A 20,194-nucleotide genomic window follows, 5' to 3' on the forward strand; every position below is an offset into this window, starting at 1 on the left:
ATTTTTGAATACTTTTCCCTTGTCAATTCTCCTCCATAACTCTGTTCAAAACCCACCTCAAAGACCATCTCCTATCTCCCTTATCTGACTTTCCAACCTGATTGTACACTTTTGGTTATTTTACCGCTTATTGCTTTGTCCAGTGCTTTTGTGTAAGGTGCTTTATAAATCAAAATAAATACAAAGATAGGCGGCCCAGTAATGCTATGCACCTGGCTACAGGGAACTATTCATGTTGACCAGTTTGAAATCTATTGACCTATGTACTTTCATTATTGTTATAACAAGAATAATAGCGATGTTTACTCCTGAATGAGGCCACCTCAGTACAGCATTTGGTCTGTGTGTATCCTTCAGAAAGACTATCTTTGCTCCAGTTGTTAACATAAGCAAGTACTTTCCAATTTGTTTGTGGTTAAGGCTCCTACATTCCAGGCGTAAGCAAAGGGTGGGTCCCGATTTTTTGTTACAGTGGGATTGAGCTAAAGTAGGGACTAATTGTAAAGTGTAAAACACGCAAAAGAAAAGCTCAATTACCCCTCTTTTAGTGCACTTTAGACTTTGATCAGGGAAAAGGGAGATGGGGATAGATTATCTATTTCATCTATCTGAGAGTCTCACAAAACAAATGTTATTTTCCAAAGAGTAAGCAAAGTAAAAAACACATTTTTAATCACATTTTAGTAACAAAAAAAATATGGTGGGCGCTTTCCACAAGGCCCCTCACAAACTTAAAACAAATTGAAAAACTCAAGTATTAAATAGTCCAGCAAAAACCCATTTTTTCTACTAGTAGTGTCTAACGTTAGTATAGTGACAAGTTGTAACAGATCACCTTGACAAACTGTTTTCAAAATATTGATTGTCTTAAACATTTTTAGGGGAACATACTATGAATGGACAGCATAAAAGTTCTGATGCTGTAGGAAAAAGACACATCAATTATAGTGTCTACTGAATGTCTACATATGTTCCGGCACACAGATTACATCAACACCATCCCTGGTGTTCTGCTGTTTTAGTTGTGGCCCTCTTCAGGACGGTATATTGCTTTTTAAGATGACAGAAAAGTTCACAAAAACAAATCCCAGGTTTTTCACAGTTTTTCAGGTACTTTATAGACTCTTATAGTTGGACTAAAGATTGATTTCTCTGGCAAAGAAGATGGGAAAGTCACTTCCTCTTCGTGGGTTGTGTTATGCAGCTGAAGCAGTCAATGTACGGCTTCTGTCAAATGTTATGCCGTTGTCAGAGATTCTCACAGTAACTGCTTTGGTTAAGGTTGACGGCTAATACAAATTGAAGCAGCGTGCCAGGTAATTGATTTCAGTTTTTTCTTTTCTTTGCATTGAAGGGGTGAAGAGACTATCTGTAGCAGAGTTAAACGAACTTCTGGAAGAGATTGAGACCACGATAAAAGACTACTCTGAGGAGTTGGTCCAACAATTGGCACTACGGGATGAGTTGGAGTATGAGAAGGAGGTGAAGAATAGCTTCATTTCTGTCCTCATAGAAGTGCAGAACAAGCAGAAGGAGCACAAGGAGTCGGCAAAGAAGAAAAAGAAGCTGAAGAATGCCAGTCCGGTCAACGGCAGACAAGAAAGAAGCCACATGCCTGGAACGGTGAGAGGAGATGGACGAGAGCTGTCTACTTGTGGCTACGTATTGGAATTGCATAGCTTAATGTCCTTTCAGCAATAGCTTGTAGGGTCCTCGTACCCCTGGTAATGGCCACTAGCACTGCAAAGTTAGCATACATTAGAGTATCTAGGCTGTTCGTACCATTTTGCTTCTAAACCATGTGTTTCATCATTAGAATTGTGGCTCCTTGCATTTAAGTGTAAAACCTTACTTTGTTTTTTTTTTTAAGTTAAATGACCAGTGACATGGGAAAGCCCACTTTCCGTAAGAAACCAAGAGAAGGTAATGCTGTGACAGATTTGCCTTAATATACAGACTCCCGAGGATGGTTATAGGGTTTCTGTTTGGCAGAACTCAAATTATGTGGAAAAACCTGATGATATTTGGACAGAAAATGGCACACTGGCAACATCCTCTCTCGTCTCCCATGGGCTTCTTACCTCTCCAGCCCAGGCTTGCCTATTCACATGGCTGGCCACCAGAGATGGGTAACACCTACTCTCTTAAGATTCTGACTAGGACAGATGTTTTTCTATATCACTCCCTTCGGGACTTTGCTGTCAGGTTCTCAGTAGGAACTGGTGCCTTTTCAAATGCCCAGTCCCTCGCTCTCTGCACTTTTTCATGCCCAGTGCATTCCTATCCCCAATGTTGTTTTCCTCACCTCCTCTCTCTCCTGTATACTCCCTCCTCCTGTCCCTATGATGGTCACACAAACTCGTATCTACACTTTCTCGCTCCCTCTCTCTCTCTCTGATCCTTTCCTCTCTACTCTCCACTCTCCTCCCCTCCCACTGACAGTCACCTCTTACATTCTCTCATACTCTTCTCACTCTCATTCCCTTGGTCACTTACTCTCTCTAACCTTCATTCACAACTTCCAACAATCATTCACACACACTCTTGTACAAAGGTACAACTCTCTCACAGTCGATACCTCACCTCTAACAATCTCCACCAGTCTCCTCCACTCTCCATTCCACTGTTCTTCCTCCCCACCTGACCTCACCAAAACAACCCTTGCTCTGAACTCCATTCTTGCCCTTTTTATAGTGCTCCTTTTGAAGTCATGACTCCCTTCCCCAACTCTTTCCGTTAGCAGCCACACTCGACTAACTCTATGGAACAATACGGAGCTGTCTTTTCCCCAGAGACTTGGTTACAAAGGTAAAAGGCTTTCAAAAGTCCTTTAAGGCCCACCAACTTTACAACAGACCTCCTTAAACTGTGTCTGGTGGTGTTTTGAAAAGCTGTTGGTGTAGCATTTCGTTTTTGTTCCACTGTGGTGGAGTGTTTGTTTTGCAGGTGCACAATAAGCTGTTTCGAATAGATTGTGTCCTCCCACGTATTCCTTATCTTTGATATTTCCATATCCAGCTTGCTGCTTCAGAACTTTTTTTTCAGTAGAGAATGCTGTGCGTCGATGACTGTCGAGTCGATGTCCCTTGAAGGCCTCCATCTCAAAGTCGACGTCATCAGTGGTGTAAATAGTTGCACGCAGCGTCCGATGCTCAGTTCCGTCTTTCCGCGCTTCATGAGCTTCGTGAACATGATGCTCGGTTCTGTGAAGAGAACTAATTCTTTGGGTTTTTGTCAAGAAAACCTTCGATTCCTCGGTACAAGATGGCCTCTTCGTCGGCTCCATCTGCACCCCAATCCGGCTTCAAAAAGTGCAAAGATTGTGGGGCAAAGATGTCCTTGTCAGACCCCCACAGAGTCTGCCTATGGTGCCTTGGGGCAGAGCATCCCTGTTTGGAGTGCAAAGAGTGCCGATCGATGACAGTAAAAGGCTTAAGGGAGCACAGAGGGAAGCTGGAGAGGGGTAGGCCTAAAAAAATCCATTACCCCCACCAAATGTACCTCAGACGAGTCGAGACTACAGTCTCCTCGACGAAAAAAACACTCCTGATCTAGATCTCGGAGCGGATCGCATCACACATACGCTTCGAAGCACAGTAAAAAAGAAGTGTCACAGATCGCCCTCGACATCATCCTCCAGTTCACCGGAGAGAGGAACATGCCTTTCCAAAAACAGCTCCCCGGCACAGTGAGAGGATTTGCGTTAAAAGAATGATGAAGGTGTTAGAGAACGCAGCCTTGCCCCCCTCTGAGACACCTAAAGGCGATACCCCAGCAGAAACACCTGGTAGAGACAAAAGCTGTGAGTTGTCAACCTCGGCAAGACATACTCCGCGAGAGCGTGACAAACTGTCTCACACATCGACGCAGAAAACTGCATCATCGACACCTTTTGGCACCTCTGTTGAAAGAAAGCTCTTCGACGCCTCGAACGTCGACCCTGTTGACGCCGATCACTTCAATCCCTTCGACGAATTTGTCAAACGTTGAAGCTGTTGTAGATTCTATCGACGTCCTCGAGGCCAATCACAAATCCATCGAGGCCAATGACGTTGACATTGACAAGTTTAACTCCTCCTGTAATGACTGCTATTGCTCCTTCCTCATTGGCAAAGAGCTACACACCTCTACCATTTCTGATTATTTCAGAGCTTTATCCTCAATTTATGAGGAGGGAGAGAATTCAGATACAGAAAGACCCTTTGGTCTAGTATGTGCTAGACCTCACATTCCAGAAGAACTAATTCCAGAAGAGGTCAGATTGAAATGTCATATTGAAAGATCTGCAGGATTTCTTGCAGGAAGAAAGCGGAATAGATACCTCCCCAGAGATAGATTTGAGCAAGCCTGAACCAGAGAAACATACTGAGAGTAAATATAGGTCACTTATGAACAGGGTCATGGAATATATGGTGTGGTCTAGGCCTACACCCGTTTATAAACAAGAAGACCTCATGGACATACTTGATAGAGGACCACAAGAAGATCCTATCCTCCCTTTTCACAAGGCTTTACAGAAAAACGTGTCCAGCAAAGCCTCCATATTTATCTAAATGTCAAACCCGAGAAAGCTTGGTTGGTCAAGCTGCAACTTTGTCAGGAAGACAAGCTGCATATCCCACAATCCCGCAGGATTGTGACGATAAAAAGGTTGACGCCATGGCCAAGAAAGTTTTCTCGGTATGCAGCATGGCGCTAATGTCTGCAAATGCCACATACACGCTGGCAAGATTCATCCACACCCTTTGGGAGTGTGCTTCAATGGCGGCTGACCGTCTCCCAGAAGGGGAGGAACGAGATGGTTTCTTGAATGTTATCCAGGACGGGAAGGCTAGTACCACAATCCGCATTTTGCGTGGTTGCGGACATCTGGATTTGTTCCTGGTGTGCTATCTAGACTTCTGAATATGCCCTTTGACGGCACCCATCTATTTGGTAAAAATGCTGATGACCGTTTGGAGAAGTTGCATACTTCCAATGTGGTGGCCAAAAACTAGACAAACTCCACACTGCCCCTAGGGTACGCCCTGGGGGGGGTAGGTCCTTTTGCTAGTACGCCACATTTGTAAAAGGCAGAGGACAGCCACTTCAAAGGGGCCAGAGACGATTTACCCATGGTGGACGGGGCAAAGGTACTAAGTTTGCATATGCAGGTGCTGCTTTACCCTCAGCATCTGCTTCAGCCGCCCCAAAACCCCTCTGAGGTCTTACATCACAAGACATCAGTAGGAGGCAGGTTAACTCAACATCTGACAGAATGGCAGACTATTACTTCAGATGCTTGGGCATTGGAAACGGTTGCTCAAGGTTACTGCCTGCCTTTCCTACCCACGCATCAGAATCATCCACCTGGGAACAATTCTTTGATGTTTCCAGACCCGCTCCTTATGCAGTAGATTTTGGACCTGCTAGAGAAACGTGCTATAGAACCGGTACCTGCGGCAGAGAGGAACAAGGGTTGGTACTCCCCATATTTTCTAATTCCAAAAAAAGGACGGAGGAATGAGACCCATCTTGGATTTGCGAGAATTGAACAAGTTCCTAAGGAAAGACAAGTTCAAGATGGTTACACTTTCTCAGATCCTTCAGGCCCTCCAACTCCAGGATTGGTTGGTATCTGTGGACCTTCAGGATGCTTACTTTCATATGCCAATACATACGAAGCACAGAAAATACCTGAGGTTCGCCATTGGCAGCTCTCAATATCAGTTTCGGGTTCTGCAATTTGGGCTAACTTCCACCCCACGGGTCTTCATCAAGCTAATGGAGGTTGTGGCAGCGAGTCTCAGGAGAGGGGTGGATTCACATCTACGGGGAATATCTAAATTTGAGCTGATAGTTCTAAATATGTTCCAATGCTTTCAAATGATATCCTGAATCACAAAACTATGATTTGTGAACGTATTGACACATACCAAGCTGTCTTCAGCGTTTTTTTGTTTTGTGTTCTAATAGGGCAGCTCTATTATTAGAAGCCCGCTTTGCTGCATTTTTAATCCCATTTTAGGATATCTTCTTCTAAGCTTTTTCTTTGTGTTATGCTTCCTCCTCATTAGATGTAAGGCGAGTGCTGTTACGTTTCAGCCTAAGAAACTGTCCATAAGGCAAGTTCTCCTTCAAATCTATCCAAACTCGACTATTGCACCACTCTATTCCTGGGCTCATCTGAACACAACCTAAATAAACTCCAGGTACTTCAGAATAACTATCTGAGAGCAGCCCCCAGCCTCCCCAGATCCTGCCACATTTCTTATCACAGACAGAACGCCAACTGGCTACCCATTCGTGATAGAATCACACTACGCACCTTGGCCATCATGCACAAATGCCTCACGAACTCGGCCCCGAAATACCTGGCGGATAAAATCTGCAAACACCAACCTACACGCACTACCAGATATTCTCCCACAACCTGGTGGTACCTAGATTCAATCTAAAAACAGCCGGTGGTGCTAACTTCCCTGTGCAAGCAGCCAAATGCTGGAATTCCATTCCCATCCCCTTCAGACAAGAACCCTCCTTCCTCACCTTTAAAACCAATATAAAAAATTGCCTGAGCTATAGCTCTCCCCATCACAAGCCCTCCACCATGTAAACAGACCTTTTCTGACCTACGTTGCTATTCTCTTGTCTGTCATTTCTGATTCCATGCTTATGATCTCCTGCCGAACCCACCTGTAACCAGGGTCCCTCATTGTTGATATCTCACATGACTGTGAAAAGACTGTATTGCACTTTCTGTATGTAACCACTAAGTTTCTCAAGCGCCCAGCTACCTCAAGGTTTGGTGCGCAATACACATAATAAACAAATACAAAAAAATACAAAATACAAATGCTTGATATGGTGACTCTGGTAGTGTAGCAATGAATTCTTCTCAGTACTCTTATGGAATGATGAAGCAATGGAGCAATGAAGAAGACAAACTATAGTAAACCTTCCATAAGAGTACTGAGAAAAATTAATTGCTCGACTACCATCTCAAATTTAGATATTCCCTTCTTTGCATGCAAAAAGACAACATCTATTGGTAACTGTGGTAGTCGCAGCAAGCTCAAAACTAGAACTGTACCCATGGCAAGCATAACCAGCCAATCTGGTCTGAACCCCATAACATGACACTATCTGTGTGGACATTGTACTATATGCACACTTACTTCAAAAACCTAAGAGATTGGTATTGGTATCAACAGACCTTGGATACAAAAAGATTTTTCGAATTGCAACTCTGATCATGTGGTCTATATGATAATTTGTCCGTGCGGGCTATTCTATATAGGAAAAACTAATAGGAAAATGAAGACCCACATTATTGAACATAAAAGTTGCATTAAAAATAAGATAGTACAAGCACCAATGGTGAAGCATTTTTTGGAAAAACATGGTTTTGAAGAATTTAAATGGACCTTACTCATGGTGGTCATAGGTGAGAACCAAATCATAAGAAATCATAAACTACTACATACAGAACAAGAACTTATTTTTAAAACAAAAAGTGATAGTAGGGGACTTAATGAAGCCATTGAATGGCTGTCATGATGCCTTCCTCCAAGGAGCCAGGTCCGACCCAGCAACCCCAGAGGCAGGCATCATTTCCCCCAGGGGAGTGCCAGCGGGGCCAAGCTGGGGCCCTTTGGACGCAGTCCTGGCGCCTTTGGCACCAGGCTCATGTTGGACCTCTGTCCTGGCGCCTTAGGCACCAGGCTCATAAAGCTAGACATGTGTTCAAGTGTTTTAATGTGCACTTACCTGATGCAGACCATTCTGCCATATCCAGGCCCTCTTGAGGCCTGAATGGAACTACTTTACCTGTGGGACTACTTTCCACCTGGGTGTGGTCGGGGAAGGATACATACCTGATCGGAGGAAGGATACACACTTGGGACTTCTTCCAAAGCTATTTAAACCACACCCGATCAGCAACTCATGCTTCGCGTTGTTCTGCTCCTCGCAGCTGGACGCTCACCGTGTCAGCTCCTGCATCTGGATTTCAGCCATGCCTGTCAGCATCCTGGGTCACCTGCAAAGGGAGACAAGAGACCATACCAGCTAAATCTGCACCACGGAGACATCACCGACGATCCTGAAAGGGAAGACATTATTTTTAAAAGCATTTCGTTACGATCGCTGCAGCGCTGCATTTCACTCACCTTTCCTGGGTTCCTCCATCTTCAGCAGCGATCATCCGGATACACAGCCACTTCCCAGAGCCTAGAGAAAAAGACAAGAATAAGAGGTGAGAGAAGGAAGGGAATAAGACTTACCTGTTGGGTCATTCCCATTTCATTTCGGGTCTTGCCGCTTCCAGGCATTTTCCGTACCCCGGCCCCTATGGGGAAAAAAGACAAAGACATTGAATGAGCGTATGCAAAGACAGTTCCCGAGCGCTCATCCAGAACTAACCTGCCATTTACTGGAACTGGAACTGCACGTTTCACTTCAGGTCGGCGCCATATCTCCGGCATTCCGAACCCCGGCCCCTAAGGGGAAAAAAGACATAAGCATTAGCGCTTGCTGCAAAAAGACAATGAACATTATTATTAAGCTTGGACTTTTGAACTTGCAACAGAACTTTTACAGAGCCTTACCTGAATAGTCAAGCTTACCTGAACTCCCATCAATCCTCAATCCAGTGAAGTAACTGGGTTTCAACGCGCCCCTGCATCAGAAGCAGGATGGAGAGCTCATCCTTCCTGACCCTAAGGTGAGACTTCACGGGGAATCGTGAAAGGGTATCGTGGAGGGTTGGAAGAGAGTGGGAGGCTTGAGCATAACTCAGTCAGAAGGTAATACTCCCTTTTCACGCACAGGGGAATATTCCTGCGAGCCGGAGAAGCCAGAGTAGAGGGCCCTTCCTGTCCATCTTCAGAGTCCTGCGCTTCACCATTGAAGAAGCATCAGCACTCGAAGCCAGACCTGCGCCTCCGTGGGAATCAGGTGAGCGTTACAATGGCATAGAATCAGATCAGTTTAGGTTGATACTGAGTGGTCCCTCTCAGGAAGGAAAGTATATGACTACATTTGGGTTTGGCAGCATAATTTTGCAGCCAAGACTGTGTGGTAAATAACTACCCAGTTCATGACTAACACCGTCGACTTTTTTCACAACTAAATCTGTCGGATTCTGCCCAGTTGTCTTTGCTTAGCTAAGACAACGATATGGGCACAGCCGGATTCTGTTCCATTATGGCCGCCCTTAATGTTAAAGGTGTCTCTGCCTTTCTCTGCGGTTTAGAGTACCGCAAGATACTGAGTTGAAATGAAAAAAGGTGCAATAGACCCTGTGAGCGGTTCCCTTTCCTAAATGGCCGCCTCAGTGTTTATCGGTTTTCTCTGTGTTTTCCGGACCGCCATGGTAGGAAACTAAAAATAATAGAAGGCCGACGCAAATGATATGTGTCTGTTATGCTCACTTGGTCTCTGCGAGGACGTTGGGGCACGGTTGGAGCCCTTCCTGGACTTGGCTCCCCTGGATCAGGTTTCTTCCCCAGCTGCTGTAGTGTGGGCTGCTCTGATTGCTGGCACTGCCTCTGAGAGAATACAAGAGGTAGTGAGAATGTTGTGGTTGGGTCGTGATTTCCCTCTAACCCTTTGTTCCAGAATGAGATGAGTGTGCGTTCACCCATATATGCTTACCTGTTTTCTTGTGAGGATGAGCTCTCCGTCCTGCTTCTCATCAGCAGGGGCGCCTTAGGTGGATCTAGTTGCTTCACTGGTCCGTGGATGTGGTGGCCCAGACCGGCTGTGACCGTATCACTTTGAAGGTAAGTGTTCTTAACAATGATTATTGTCCGTATCCTTTTGCAATGTCTTTTCACTGTGATTATTGTTCGTAACCCTTTTAATGTCTTTTCTCTCCCCAATAGGTGTGAAGATGGCCACGCGGAGTCGCGGTGTTGGGAGCGAGTCCAAATGGTGCCAAATGGGATTGTGAAGCTCTCAATTAGAAGGTAAGTTGGCATTCAGGGTCGAACTCAAGGCTGTGGTGTTGCACAGCCAAGCGTAAGATATTTATGCAGTTTCTAACTTTGTATGTTCTTTTCTCTTGCAGGGATGGCCTGGCGGCGTCAGACGGGAAGCGGCTATCCAAAGACCTGCCAGCGATTACTGGATGCATGGATCCGTGAAGATGTTGGGTGAGAAGAACAACTCCAGCGTAGCTAGACGTCCGTAACAGGTGAGGATGCGCTCCGACTCCGATGACCATGGGAATTGGGTAAGATGCGATGCGCTGCAGGCAATGGAATTGCAGGAGGCCGGTAAAATGCACGTTGAGCGGTGGAATTGTTGGAAGCAGGTAAGGTGCACGCTGAAGAAGATGCACTGTTGCCAGGCGAGATGCGCATTGAGATGGTGAGCTGGAAACAGGTAAGAATTCTGCAGGAGGCGGTAAGCGTTACGCTGCTGAAAGCAGACTAACGCGAAGCGCTTGTATGCGGGTGGGGGTGGCTTAAATAGCCTGGTCCCGGCCCCTCCCTTTTGGCCCCGCCTTCTGGCTCCACCTTGCCACTCCCAGAGACTGCTGCACGTGCTCCCCAATGTTTCCTGATGGCCACGCCCGGCCTCGATGCATGTGCCCTAGACACCAAGTGAGCAAAGCACACTTTTTCATGAGCCTGGCGCAAAAGTCACCAGGACTGGGTCCATTTGGACCCTTTAGATGACAAAGATAGTGGCCCTTGACCTGTGGCCATGACAGAGCCTAGTATTAAGGTCTGGAAGTACGAAACAGATGCGGGACGGTTTCTGTACCCCTGCAATGTCAACGTGATTTATACACCAATGTTGACACGACCATGTGGTCTTCATTTATGTCTGAAATTAGACTTTAACCAGGGTTTGTATAAGAAAGGATTTGACTAAATGTATACGGTCAGGAAGACTGCGTCACCTTAAGTAGTATCTTAGATGCTGGGTGGAATAAGTTTTAAGTTTAATTCTAATTAGAATCTTTGATAAAGACTCTGAATCCCGTAGTAAAACCTTTTTGTCAATATATTGTTTTCTTGTAGATTGCCCGTAATGACATTTTCTGCTACACACTGATGTCATTTGACCATCGTAATCTCTCGACTGAGAGTGGGCTCTACGAATGGTTTATTAACATCTATCTAAATGCATTTGAAAACAAACGCTAGGTAAGAATAGCGTTTATTAAATCGAAAATAATAGTTTCCCCCAGACATAAATGTTAGCATATGTAGAACCATTGTGCACAATTCAACCCTGAGTGTGTATCTTTCACTTGACAGACAACACGCATTTCCCTTGTTACAGATTCGTCCTAGACCTCGATACACAGAGAAAGCTAATTTCAGTCACTTTAGAAAATTTGGATTGACTGAGACGACACAGCATATTAAGAATTAACCCTTACCACTAGTCCTCCAGGTAAGCATATATCGACCCCACAAGAGCACGTTTTTATGAGAGCAAAGTTATACAATTTTCTCACTGAATTTGTAGTCTTATACAATTTATATGTATCCCCTAGACTAAATAGTCCCATTTTTGTGCACTACAATTTGACGAAGGAATATTCAAGATCCCTGTTCTGCCTCTAATACTAGCACTCACCAGGCGAGGTAATGGTTGTTGCTTTCTCAGCCTCGTGCAGATTTCATTGCTTATAGCAGTAATAGCTTATACCTTTTTTATGTTTTGTTAACGGGCATCAACCTTTTAAGCACTACTAATTGTTAAACCGGGAAGATTAATAGAGATCTCCTTTAAAGTAACAGTGACCTCACTCTATTCTCCTGAAGAAGGCTCCTCACTCAAGTAAAGAACTGAAACATGTCAAGACTAAATCTAGCGATTTGTTTGTACTAGATGAACATTTGTATCATCGTAGATATAACCACAGTTGAATAGTACATTAATTATCTATCCTGAGGTATTGATGTTATACTTGTATGTTTACAGGAAAACCAACAATCTGATGACACCCTTTATTGGTCACTAATACTTTTTTTAAAAGTTTTTTTTGTGCTATGTTTCATTAATTGTGAAGCATATCTTTGTCTAAATTATTTGTATTTTTAACGTTCTGAATAAACAGACATTTTCTTTAAATCATTTATTAGCATGGTTGCACTGTTGAGATTTGTCTCCATCTACCTCAGAGCACCATTATCCTGTTCACTTCTTCACTCTGTTTTACACACATCTTAAAAAAAACAGACCTATATATCCATCAAAGGCAGAGGACGGTGTGATGGATTTGAGGATATCATCACTCCTTTCCCTGGGATAGCCTCCCCCAGGGTGGGCAGGGACGGCAGGCCTTACCTGGCCCTGATCCTGGCAGTGGCTATATGAGGGAGGACCACCCAGGTGGAGGTGCCTCTCGGGGAAACTCAATGGCGTCCTTGGAGGAAGCCACATGCCCTCCTCTCCCTTTCAGGGATGTCTCCTTAGTCCCTCATGCCTCAATGTCCTACTTTCACACTTGTCCCCCACCACTGTATAAGGCTAGTCCCGACAAAGGAGCAGAGAAGTGAAGAGAAGTGAAGAGGCAGGCGGTCCACCGCTTACAGAGCAAAAGCCGTGGAAACCGAGCATCAGGAAAACCGACACCACAGGACTGCTGAGCTGCAGGAGGCGCATACGAGAACAGTACAACAAGGCGGAGAGGAACGAAGAGGCACAACAGACAACTAGTAAGCCCTGGGAAAAAAGTAGAGTTACCATGTTGTCAGTGAACAAAGGTGGCTGTGTAGCAACAGAAATAGCCGGTGAACCTAGAAGAGACAGATGGGTTACCGAGTTGTTAAAGGGAAATGTTTCATAATCCAACATGACCACCTCCAATGACACTGTTAGAAATGGGTACCTCCCTGCAGAAACCAAAGAAGTCTCGGTCAAATACGTACCCATCACAAGAAAAACACTTTCCTGAAGTTTCAAAGACCTCAAGTTCTTCAGTGAATAGTGTGACACGGCCTGTCAGGGGAGGGAGCGTGATTCTCGATGCCCAGCAGGTGCTGCAATGTCTGTGAACAGACACACTCCCATCCTCCCCTTACCTTCATCTGCAGTGGTGGGTATGATGGTGCAGCACCTAGATGCTTCAGGGAGGCGGGCAGCCCCAATGCTGCAAAAGAATGTAGGGAAGCCAGGCCATGCCAGTTGGCCCAGCACAGCAGTAGCCAGCAGAGACTCAAAGTGGAGAGATGGAGAGACTGAGTCAGCGTCAGAAGCACCACCATTGCGCAATACAGCGAGAGCACAGCTCCAACCGACAGACCCTACTGGAGCCCGCACTTTGGGGACCAGCACTAAGCCACGGGGGACTTCTATTAATGAAAGACCTCCATGGTGGACGTGGTAACAACTCCACTAGCCCACCAGGGAGAGAGAATAAAAACTAGTCTAGCAAAAAGTCATCAGACCTACATGAAGGGGCGTGGCTTACAATCCCTTTTACACCCTGCCCCTGTCACACCCATTCAGCCAGGTAAACTATTGGATAAGGTAAGTGGCCAATCCTGGAGGGGGTGGGGCATTTAAGTCTGTCTGTCTGAGTTGTTTAGTGTTGGTTAGTTGGGTGAGGTAAGGAGGTGGAGGAGGACGTCAAAGAGACCAGGGGAGGAGAGCATGACCTGAGTGCGGAAGCTGTTGGTGAGAGGTTGTCTGTGGAGTGATTGGGTGGGAGAGTATGGAGTGTGTGAAATAGGGATAGAGTGGAAGGTAGTAGTAGTTGGGAGGTTTGGTAGTAACAGAAAGTGGTAGTTGGTAGTAGTGGATGGTAGAGAGGGGTAGCGACAGTATTGGAAGTGACTGTAGTGGGAGAGAGATTTAGTGAGAGTAATAGTGGTAGTAGTAACAGCATAGAGGTAGTTGTGGTCGTGTGAACGTAGTGATAACAGTAGAGTGTTAGTAGAAGGTGGAGTAGCAGTGAGGAGGAAGGAAGGAGATAGTAGCGAAGGTACTGTAGAGTGGTGGTTGGCGACAGCATGATAATTTGTGGTGGGCACCCCATCACACTACCTCCTAGTAACTTCAGTGAGAGCATCTTTTCACATCATTAACTTGATCTTCATGATGCTGTGCACTTTCCTGATGTGTTCAAAAGAAGCCCTATCAACCAGTTACTCCAGAAAGCACACCTTGACTCTGACATGCTCTCTAGCTTTTGCTTGATAGCAAACCTTCCTGTTAGATTATTTTTGCTTGGGTGAGAGCACAGAGCTGATTGGCAAAGAACATGGCCCCTTATTTACTTCACTACTGACACCTCAGTTGCTCATCGGGGCCTCACGTGCTACTGCAATTTGTAAAGTTAGGCAATTTACACAAGACTTTGCCGACCTCTACATGTTGGCAAGGCACTCTTCTCTCTTGTGTCACAAGGAAGGGCAGCCTCTTTGCCTTTCCATCTGCCTTCTAGTTACCAACCACAATTATGTTGAACAAGTGTAGTGTCCCCTTCACCAGCTTTAATGGCACTGTTTCTTCTGTGGTTATCCCAAGGTTGTGGTGCCACTATCCCCAGCCTCAGATAACCTTTGTCACCTTCAGTATTGGAAGTCTCTGGGGTAACACAGCGTCAACAACTCTTAAAGAATCGTGAATCTTAAATGAGCTGTATGTGATGATGTAAAAGGGTTCAGTCTATTCGCTTGGGCTGTACTTGTTCGTTGCTCAGCTTCTATTGCTTTTATAACTTCTGCTTCATTGTTTGGGATGTTACAAGAGATCAGTTTTCTTTTAGAAATTAAATTAAGCACACACAATTTCGTTTTCCCTTTGAACTGCCACTTCAAAGTTACATGTCAGCTTCTTAGCCTCCAGGAAGTTGCATGCGTGACTTCTCAAGATGTGGAAACTGTATTTGTAACACTTCAGGAGAGTCCATTAAGATTCAGAAGCTTCACCGGCAGCATTATCATTGTTAACGAGAGTCACCCGACTGCTCGGCATTGAGTTATGCTTGACAATGGGGAAAAGGAAAATTGTTTTACAACACCTGGGTTTTTCTGCTTTGATATTTTCATCACATGTTACATTTCCCACGTTAATAGGACTTCCAACTTCTACATACAAGGGCATCTCTCGCGTGCATATTCATGCACATGAGTGAAAAGAAAGCCTGCTTCTGTTACCGGCAAGGTATTTAACTTGATTTGGAGTACAGAGTTTCACTTTTCCGACTCCACGATCACTGCAACTGCGGGCTGCTTCTGCTTCCTGACTTATTTTCTTCAACTACGACTGCTGCAGGCACGCCTCGGACCCACATCTCCCTGCTGCACAAGTGTGTCTGGTCCAGCCTCATCAAAGGAGAGACTTCCCCTCTAATTCCCCTCGGTTTGCTTCTACACACAGGCGTTGGGTGGATGCACAACTTCATCTTTGCATTCACAGCAATTAGTTGCAGCTGGAAAGACTGCCTCTTTCCTCCAGTCTCTTCCAGTGCTGCCACAGCCAAACAGGGTTTATGAGCACAGGACCAACTCGAGTCTGCAGGTGAAATCTGCCCTTCCTTTGCTTAGGCGTCCCTTCTGTGGTCACACTGGCCTTGTGCTCTGCTCCTTCTACTTCTGCTACCTTCGACCTTCCGGCTTTCACTCCAGCTTCTTTCTGTGGTTCCTTCTTGCAGCAGCCTTTTATGCCCCTAAGGTGGGTTAATTGGTTTCAAGTAAAGGCCCTTAGAGCTAATTGCCTGACCCTGCCAAGAGCTGTTATGCTTGCCTGCCTCACCTGAGCTCCTGTATCGAGTTGTAGTTAGTTAGATGCAATGGCCTCAAGGTCTCTCTTTAGCCCATGTCTACAGTGCCAGGTGCATGTTAGGTCACAGAGAGAGAATGTATTGTTTTTTTCTTTGCATAACCAGCAATTTATTGTAACTCCATGCCTGCTGACGTGTGAGGATTGGCCCACGTGACAGAAGATGGACAGACAGGGCTGGGACCAATGGCCTGGCATCCCATATGGAGCAGGTAGCCTATGTATAGGGTTGCACCAACCAGCCATTCAGATTTGCACCCTATGTAAATTACATCACTGATGACGCTGCGTGTCTTTATAAAATGTTGCTTGTACTACTTTTGGCCGAACGTTCGGTGGCAGCAGAGTTCTTTGCTGGTACATCTCTATTTTTGTAGAAATAAAACTGTGTTCTCCTTGCAAGTGTTGTGCTCGGCTTTTTTACCTAGTGGATTGTATTTATTTAATGGTCTGAGCATTGAGGGGCCTTCTCTACAAAGGTTTCAATTTCTCTACATCTTTAAAAGGATTAAATAAAGAGTTCTCTCCCTCAATGTTGTTATAATAGGACTAGGCATGTTTAACCTTTTTTGAGACAGATGAGGCAGAGAAAGTCAGACATTGTGTAGGATAAGGATTTGTAGGGGTATAAAATAATGGTTCTGAGAAGTTAATATTTTAAGATATTTGACAAGATGCAATAATTTCTCTGGGAATGATCTTCGTATCGTCCAAGGAACAATACCATGTCTCATCCTGTAAACTTACCCCACCACCCTGGGCCTTCTCTCCACCCAAGTGATCCTCCATAGTACACCACCCCCAGGATTGGGATCAGGAAGTGTCTGCCCTTTCATGGCTGTCTGCAATGAGATTTAAGCAAAGTTTTAGTGGGGTTCCACAGGATTCTCCACACAATATAGACTCGTAAAAAGGGGAACAAAACACCTGCAAATAGTTGGTGGTGACTGGGATGCAGTCAGCTGAGAGCTGACTGGAAGCAGCTGAAAAAGGTGGTGTTGGCACAACAGACGTTATGGACAAAGTTAAGGTTGCAATGGCTATTGGAAAAGTGTGAGAATTATAGAAGGGCAAATAGCGTGCATGTCGTGGGTGTTTCCCCAACTGGTTATTGAGACTGATCTTTGTGAAGAGATGTAGCTTTTCTAGATGATTCGGTGGCAAAAGAGATGCTGTGGAAGAGGTCATCACTCACACATGTCATTCCCATTGGAATGGTAGCAGGGTGCTTCTTTTCTCCGACCTAAGCTCCAGTACTGCGTTCAAGTGAAAAAAAAAAAAAAAGAATTAGCAAACGTTGGGTCACAGGGAGGACCTGATCTCTATGGGAATGAGGGCATGCGGGTTGCACCCTGCTAATCCTAAAGTGGATTACAGAGGGAGAAAGATCTGTCTTTACTGAACTTGAAGTGGTGAAAGCGTTTATGGAAAAGTCATACAACTAACTTATTTAATGCTCGCTTGCAAATGCCATTCTTTCTGGCGTGATTTGGTGCAGAAAGGTTCGAGCTAATTGGAAACCTAATTTCCGTTTGCTATGGCAAATATCTGTATGGCTGCTTTGGCTGCGTATTTTCGGTTACTGATTTAGGTGTTATTTTCTACGCGTTGTATTTATTTTAACCAATCCTGCTATTCTGGATTTCACCATTTACCCCCATAATTGGATTTTCCTTAAAAACTATGGTCCCAAAGGAGTACAGACAATCTACCATTTTAAATGGTGGTTTCTATAGAGGTTTTGAGTATGTAGGGCAACTTTGTTTTCAGGGTATGTTCATATTTTCTTTGACTTTTCTGTTTTTTCTTCAAGCAAATAAAGTTTAAATTCAAAATATTATTCGTTTTCTTTTTTGATCCTCCTTTCTGTTACTGATCAGGTCCTTATGGTGTCAAAATGCCATTCCATTTTAGTTTCATTGTAGTAATTGAGTCATATTCACGGCCTGCATCCTCGTAAGGTCCTGGAATGTAAAGAGCATTAAAACGGTGGCATAGGTAATGGGTGTCCTCTAATGTTGTAGTAGGTCCGGTCCTCAACGTCTGGCCTCCTCCCAGCAATCACAGACCACCGGTGAATTCCTAATGAGGGAAACTTAAAAAATAACAAGTAAAATAAAAGGGTGTGCCATTTGTTAATGCATGAGCTTGTGGAAGAGTCTGCAAATAGAAGCTAACAAGGGCTTACCCCCTGACCAATTCGGAGGATAATCTTGAGTAGCATGCTTGCACAATTGCAGTGGGGCTGAAATAAATGATTGCAGGATTTAAACATATGGAACTTCCCAGCATTTTACTTGTCACTTGTTGGACCGGAAAACTTGGCTGAGCAGACTTTCTTCCTTTACAAGGGAAAATACAGTTGCATGCTGGTATATCAGTGGTATTTCTTCTTGTTAGCTGATCCTGTGTGTCTGTTGAGAAATTGCAATGATTTATTACAGAGGGGTCTGATTTCGTACTGATGTGCAGGTCAATGGAGCATTCCAGATAACAAAGTGGCAGATAACAAAGTTTGTCATACTATAATGACGTGTCAACTTCACGACATTCTTAAAAAAATTTCAGGTCATACCAAAAAGTTCTAGATCAAACAATTGATTGAGGGTGGCTGGCATGCTGGTTGCATAAGAGAAATCGTTTCAGGGCCTGGATAAGGAGCAAGGATGAAAATGCAATATTTTTTTGTGGTCTGTTCCTGGCATTATTCATGAAGTAGTTATCCGTGACGTGAGAAACATGAAGGCACTCTCACATCTATTCCCCGGGGATCTTCTATTCAAGTAGGGCCATTGCTTTTGTATCCCGACCCTGGAGGTGGACAAGCGATAGAGGATCACCTGGGTAGAGGATCCACTGGGATTGAGGCGAGAGCCAATGGGCGAGACATGGTACCCTCGCCCCGACAGTGACACGCCCTTCCCTCCACCCTTCTTTATAGGATATTGTCACGCATATCCTACCCCCCACCCCCTGACTTTGTACCATATACTGAGATGAAGCACCCAGGAGTAATACATATCTCTCCTCAGAAACACCAGTATAGTACTGGGACGAGGAAGAGGGCTCATGGAATCTACAGATCTGAAGGTCAGGCATGTCACCTTATTGGACGTATTATGGTCAGGCAAGTAAAGCTGGGACTCCACACCTACAGCCTGTTAGAGACGAACAGGTGTATAAAAGGTGGAGCACACAACAGGGAGTTAGTCAGCAGTTAGGAGAGCAATAGGGAGGCTGCATGGCTGAGTCCAGCAGAGGATCCCTTTTTGTGTGGAGGCAGCCATGTTCTGACTGGGACCAGAGCCAGGTCACCAGCACAGATCCCAGGAGACTTGAGGGGCCTAAGGCTAATGCGCCATATTTGTGTCCCGGGTGTGGGAACATCCAGCACAGTGAGCTGAACAGAGGAGGAGTTTGGAGACACAGAAGCGTGGAAGGGAAAGGTGAAGCTGCAGGTCAGATGTGCCACAGCATGGAACGGAGAGCAGAAGTACCTGAAGGACCATGGAGGACTGGACAAGAGTGGGACTTAAAGGCGCTGAAGGAGTGCAGAGCAAGCGGCTCAGCGGAAGCCTGGCGAGGGAGCCATGTCTCCAGAGAGCCGGTCTGATCGAGGGAAGGGAGCCGGGTGTCAGAGCTGCCCTTCCCGTTTGGCTTCGGTGACTGCTCGTTCCCCTGGGCAGCGAGGCTGGCCCAGGAGCGTCTGAGGGACAGGCGGTGAGACCCTGACTTCGGAGTGATGTTGGGGTGCAGGCACAAGAGCCCAACAAGCAGCAACTGTGATCCATGAGTCCCTGGGAGTGAACAAGACCTGATGCACACATGAGAGACTGAAGCCATTTGCTTAACCAGAGTGGTTCAAGTAACTCGCCTGTTCTCAAAGGTCTCCGGTAAGGCTGCCGAGGGGAGTCTAAAAGAATGGTGCATTGTGGAAGGTGTAGTCCAGAAAGGCAATGTGAATCTCGATTCCAAGAGAATTGAATGAAACCAGTTTAAAATTCAAAACAGAAACCCTGTGATGTTTCATGGGAAACTGAAAGCTTCTGAATGCTCTGAAAACCCCTGTGGGTATCAAAGAAAGGATACTGGGTGACAGGGAACAGGGAAACCCTGTGCGGAAGCGAAGTGCGAGCAAAAGGCGCAGGTTAAAAGGGTGAGCTGCGCAAAGACTGAAGTGGGTGCAAAATCCCCAAGTGTTAAAAAACGGAGTGAATTGGACAAAGGAGAAACCCAAAGGTGAAAGACATTTTATTAAGTGAATAAACTGCAGAAGAGGCTTGAGCACAGGGAAGGCAACCCGGAGAAGCCTAGTGAACTGTGTAAAATTGAGCAAAGGCTTGAGCTTGCGGAAGGGAGCTCCGAGAGGCCTATTGAACTGTGTGAAACCAAAAGGAGGCAAGAGCTGGAGGAAAAGGAACCCTGAGAAGCCTTTTGGAACTATAGTGGATTGATCTTTTCT

At 45.3% G+C, this 20,194-nt stretch overlaps 1 protein-coding gene across 4 annotated transcripts in view; it reads left to right on the plus strand.

The window, feature by feature from the left end:
- FEZ2 (fasciculation and elongation protein zeta 2) overlaps window positions 1-20,194 on the plus strand; it is a 573,054-nt gene that overhangs the window by 423,288 nt on the left and 129,572 nt on the right. For all 4 annotated transcript variants that reach the window (XM_069607918.1, XM_069607917.1, XM_069607919.1 and 1 more), the window contains exon 5: window positions 1,355-1,623. In XM_069607918.1, coding sequence (XP_069464019.1) covers window positions 1,355-1,623 — 269 coding nt within the window. The remainder of the gene's footprint in view (window positions 1-1,354; window positions 1,624-20,194) is intronic.

This window comes from Ambystoma mexicanum, chromosome 4q (assembly GCF_040938575.1).
Source record: "Ambystoma mexicanum isolate Mex_15411 chromosome 4q, UKY_AmexF1_1, whole genome shotgun sequence".
Classification (NCBI taxonomy): Eukaryota; Metazoa; Chordata; class Amphibia; order Caudata; family Ambystomatidae; genus Ambystoma; species Ambystoma mexicanum.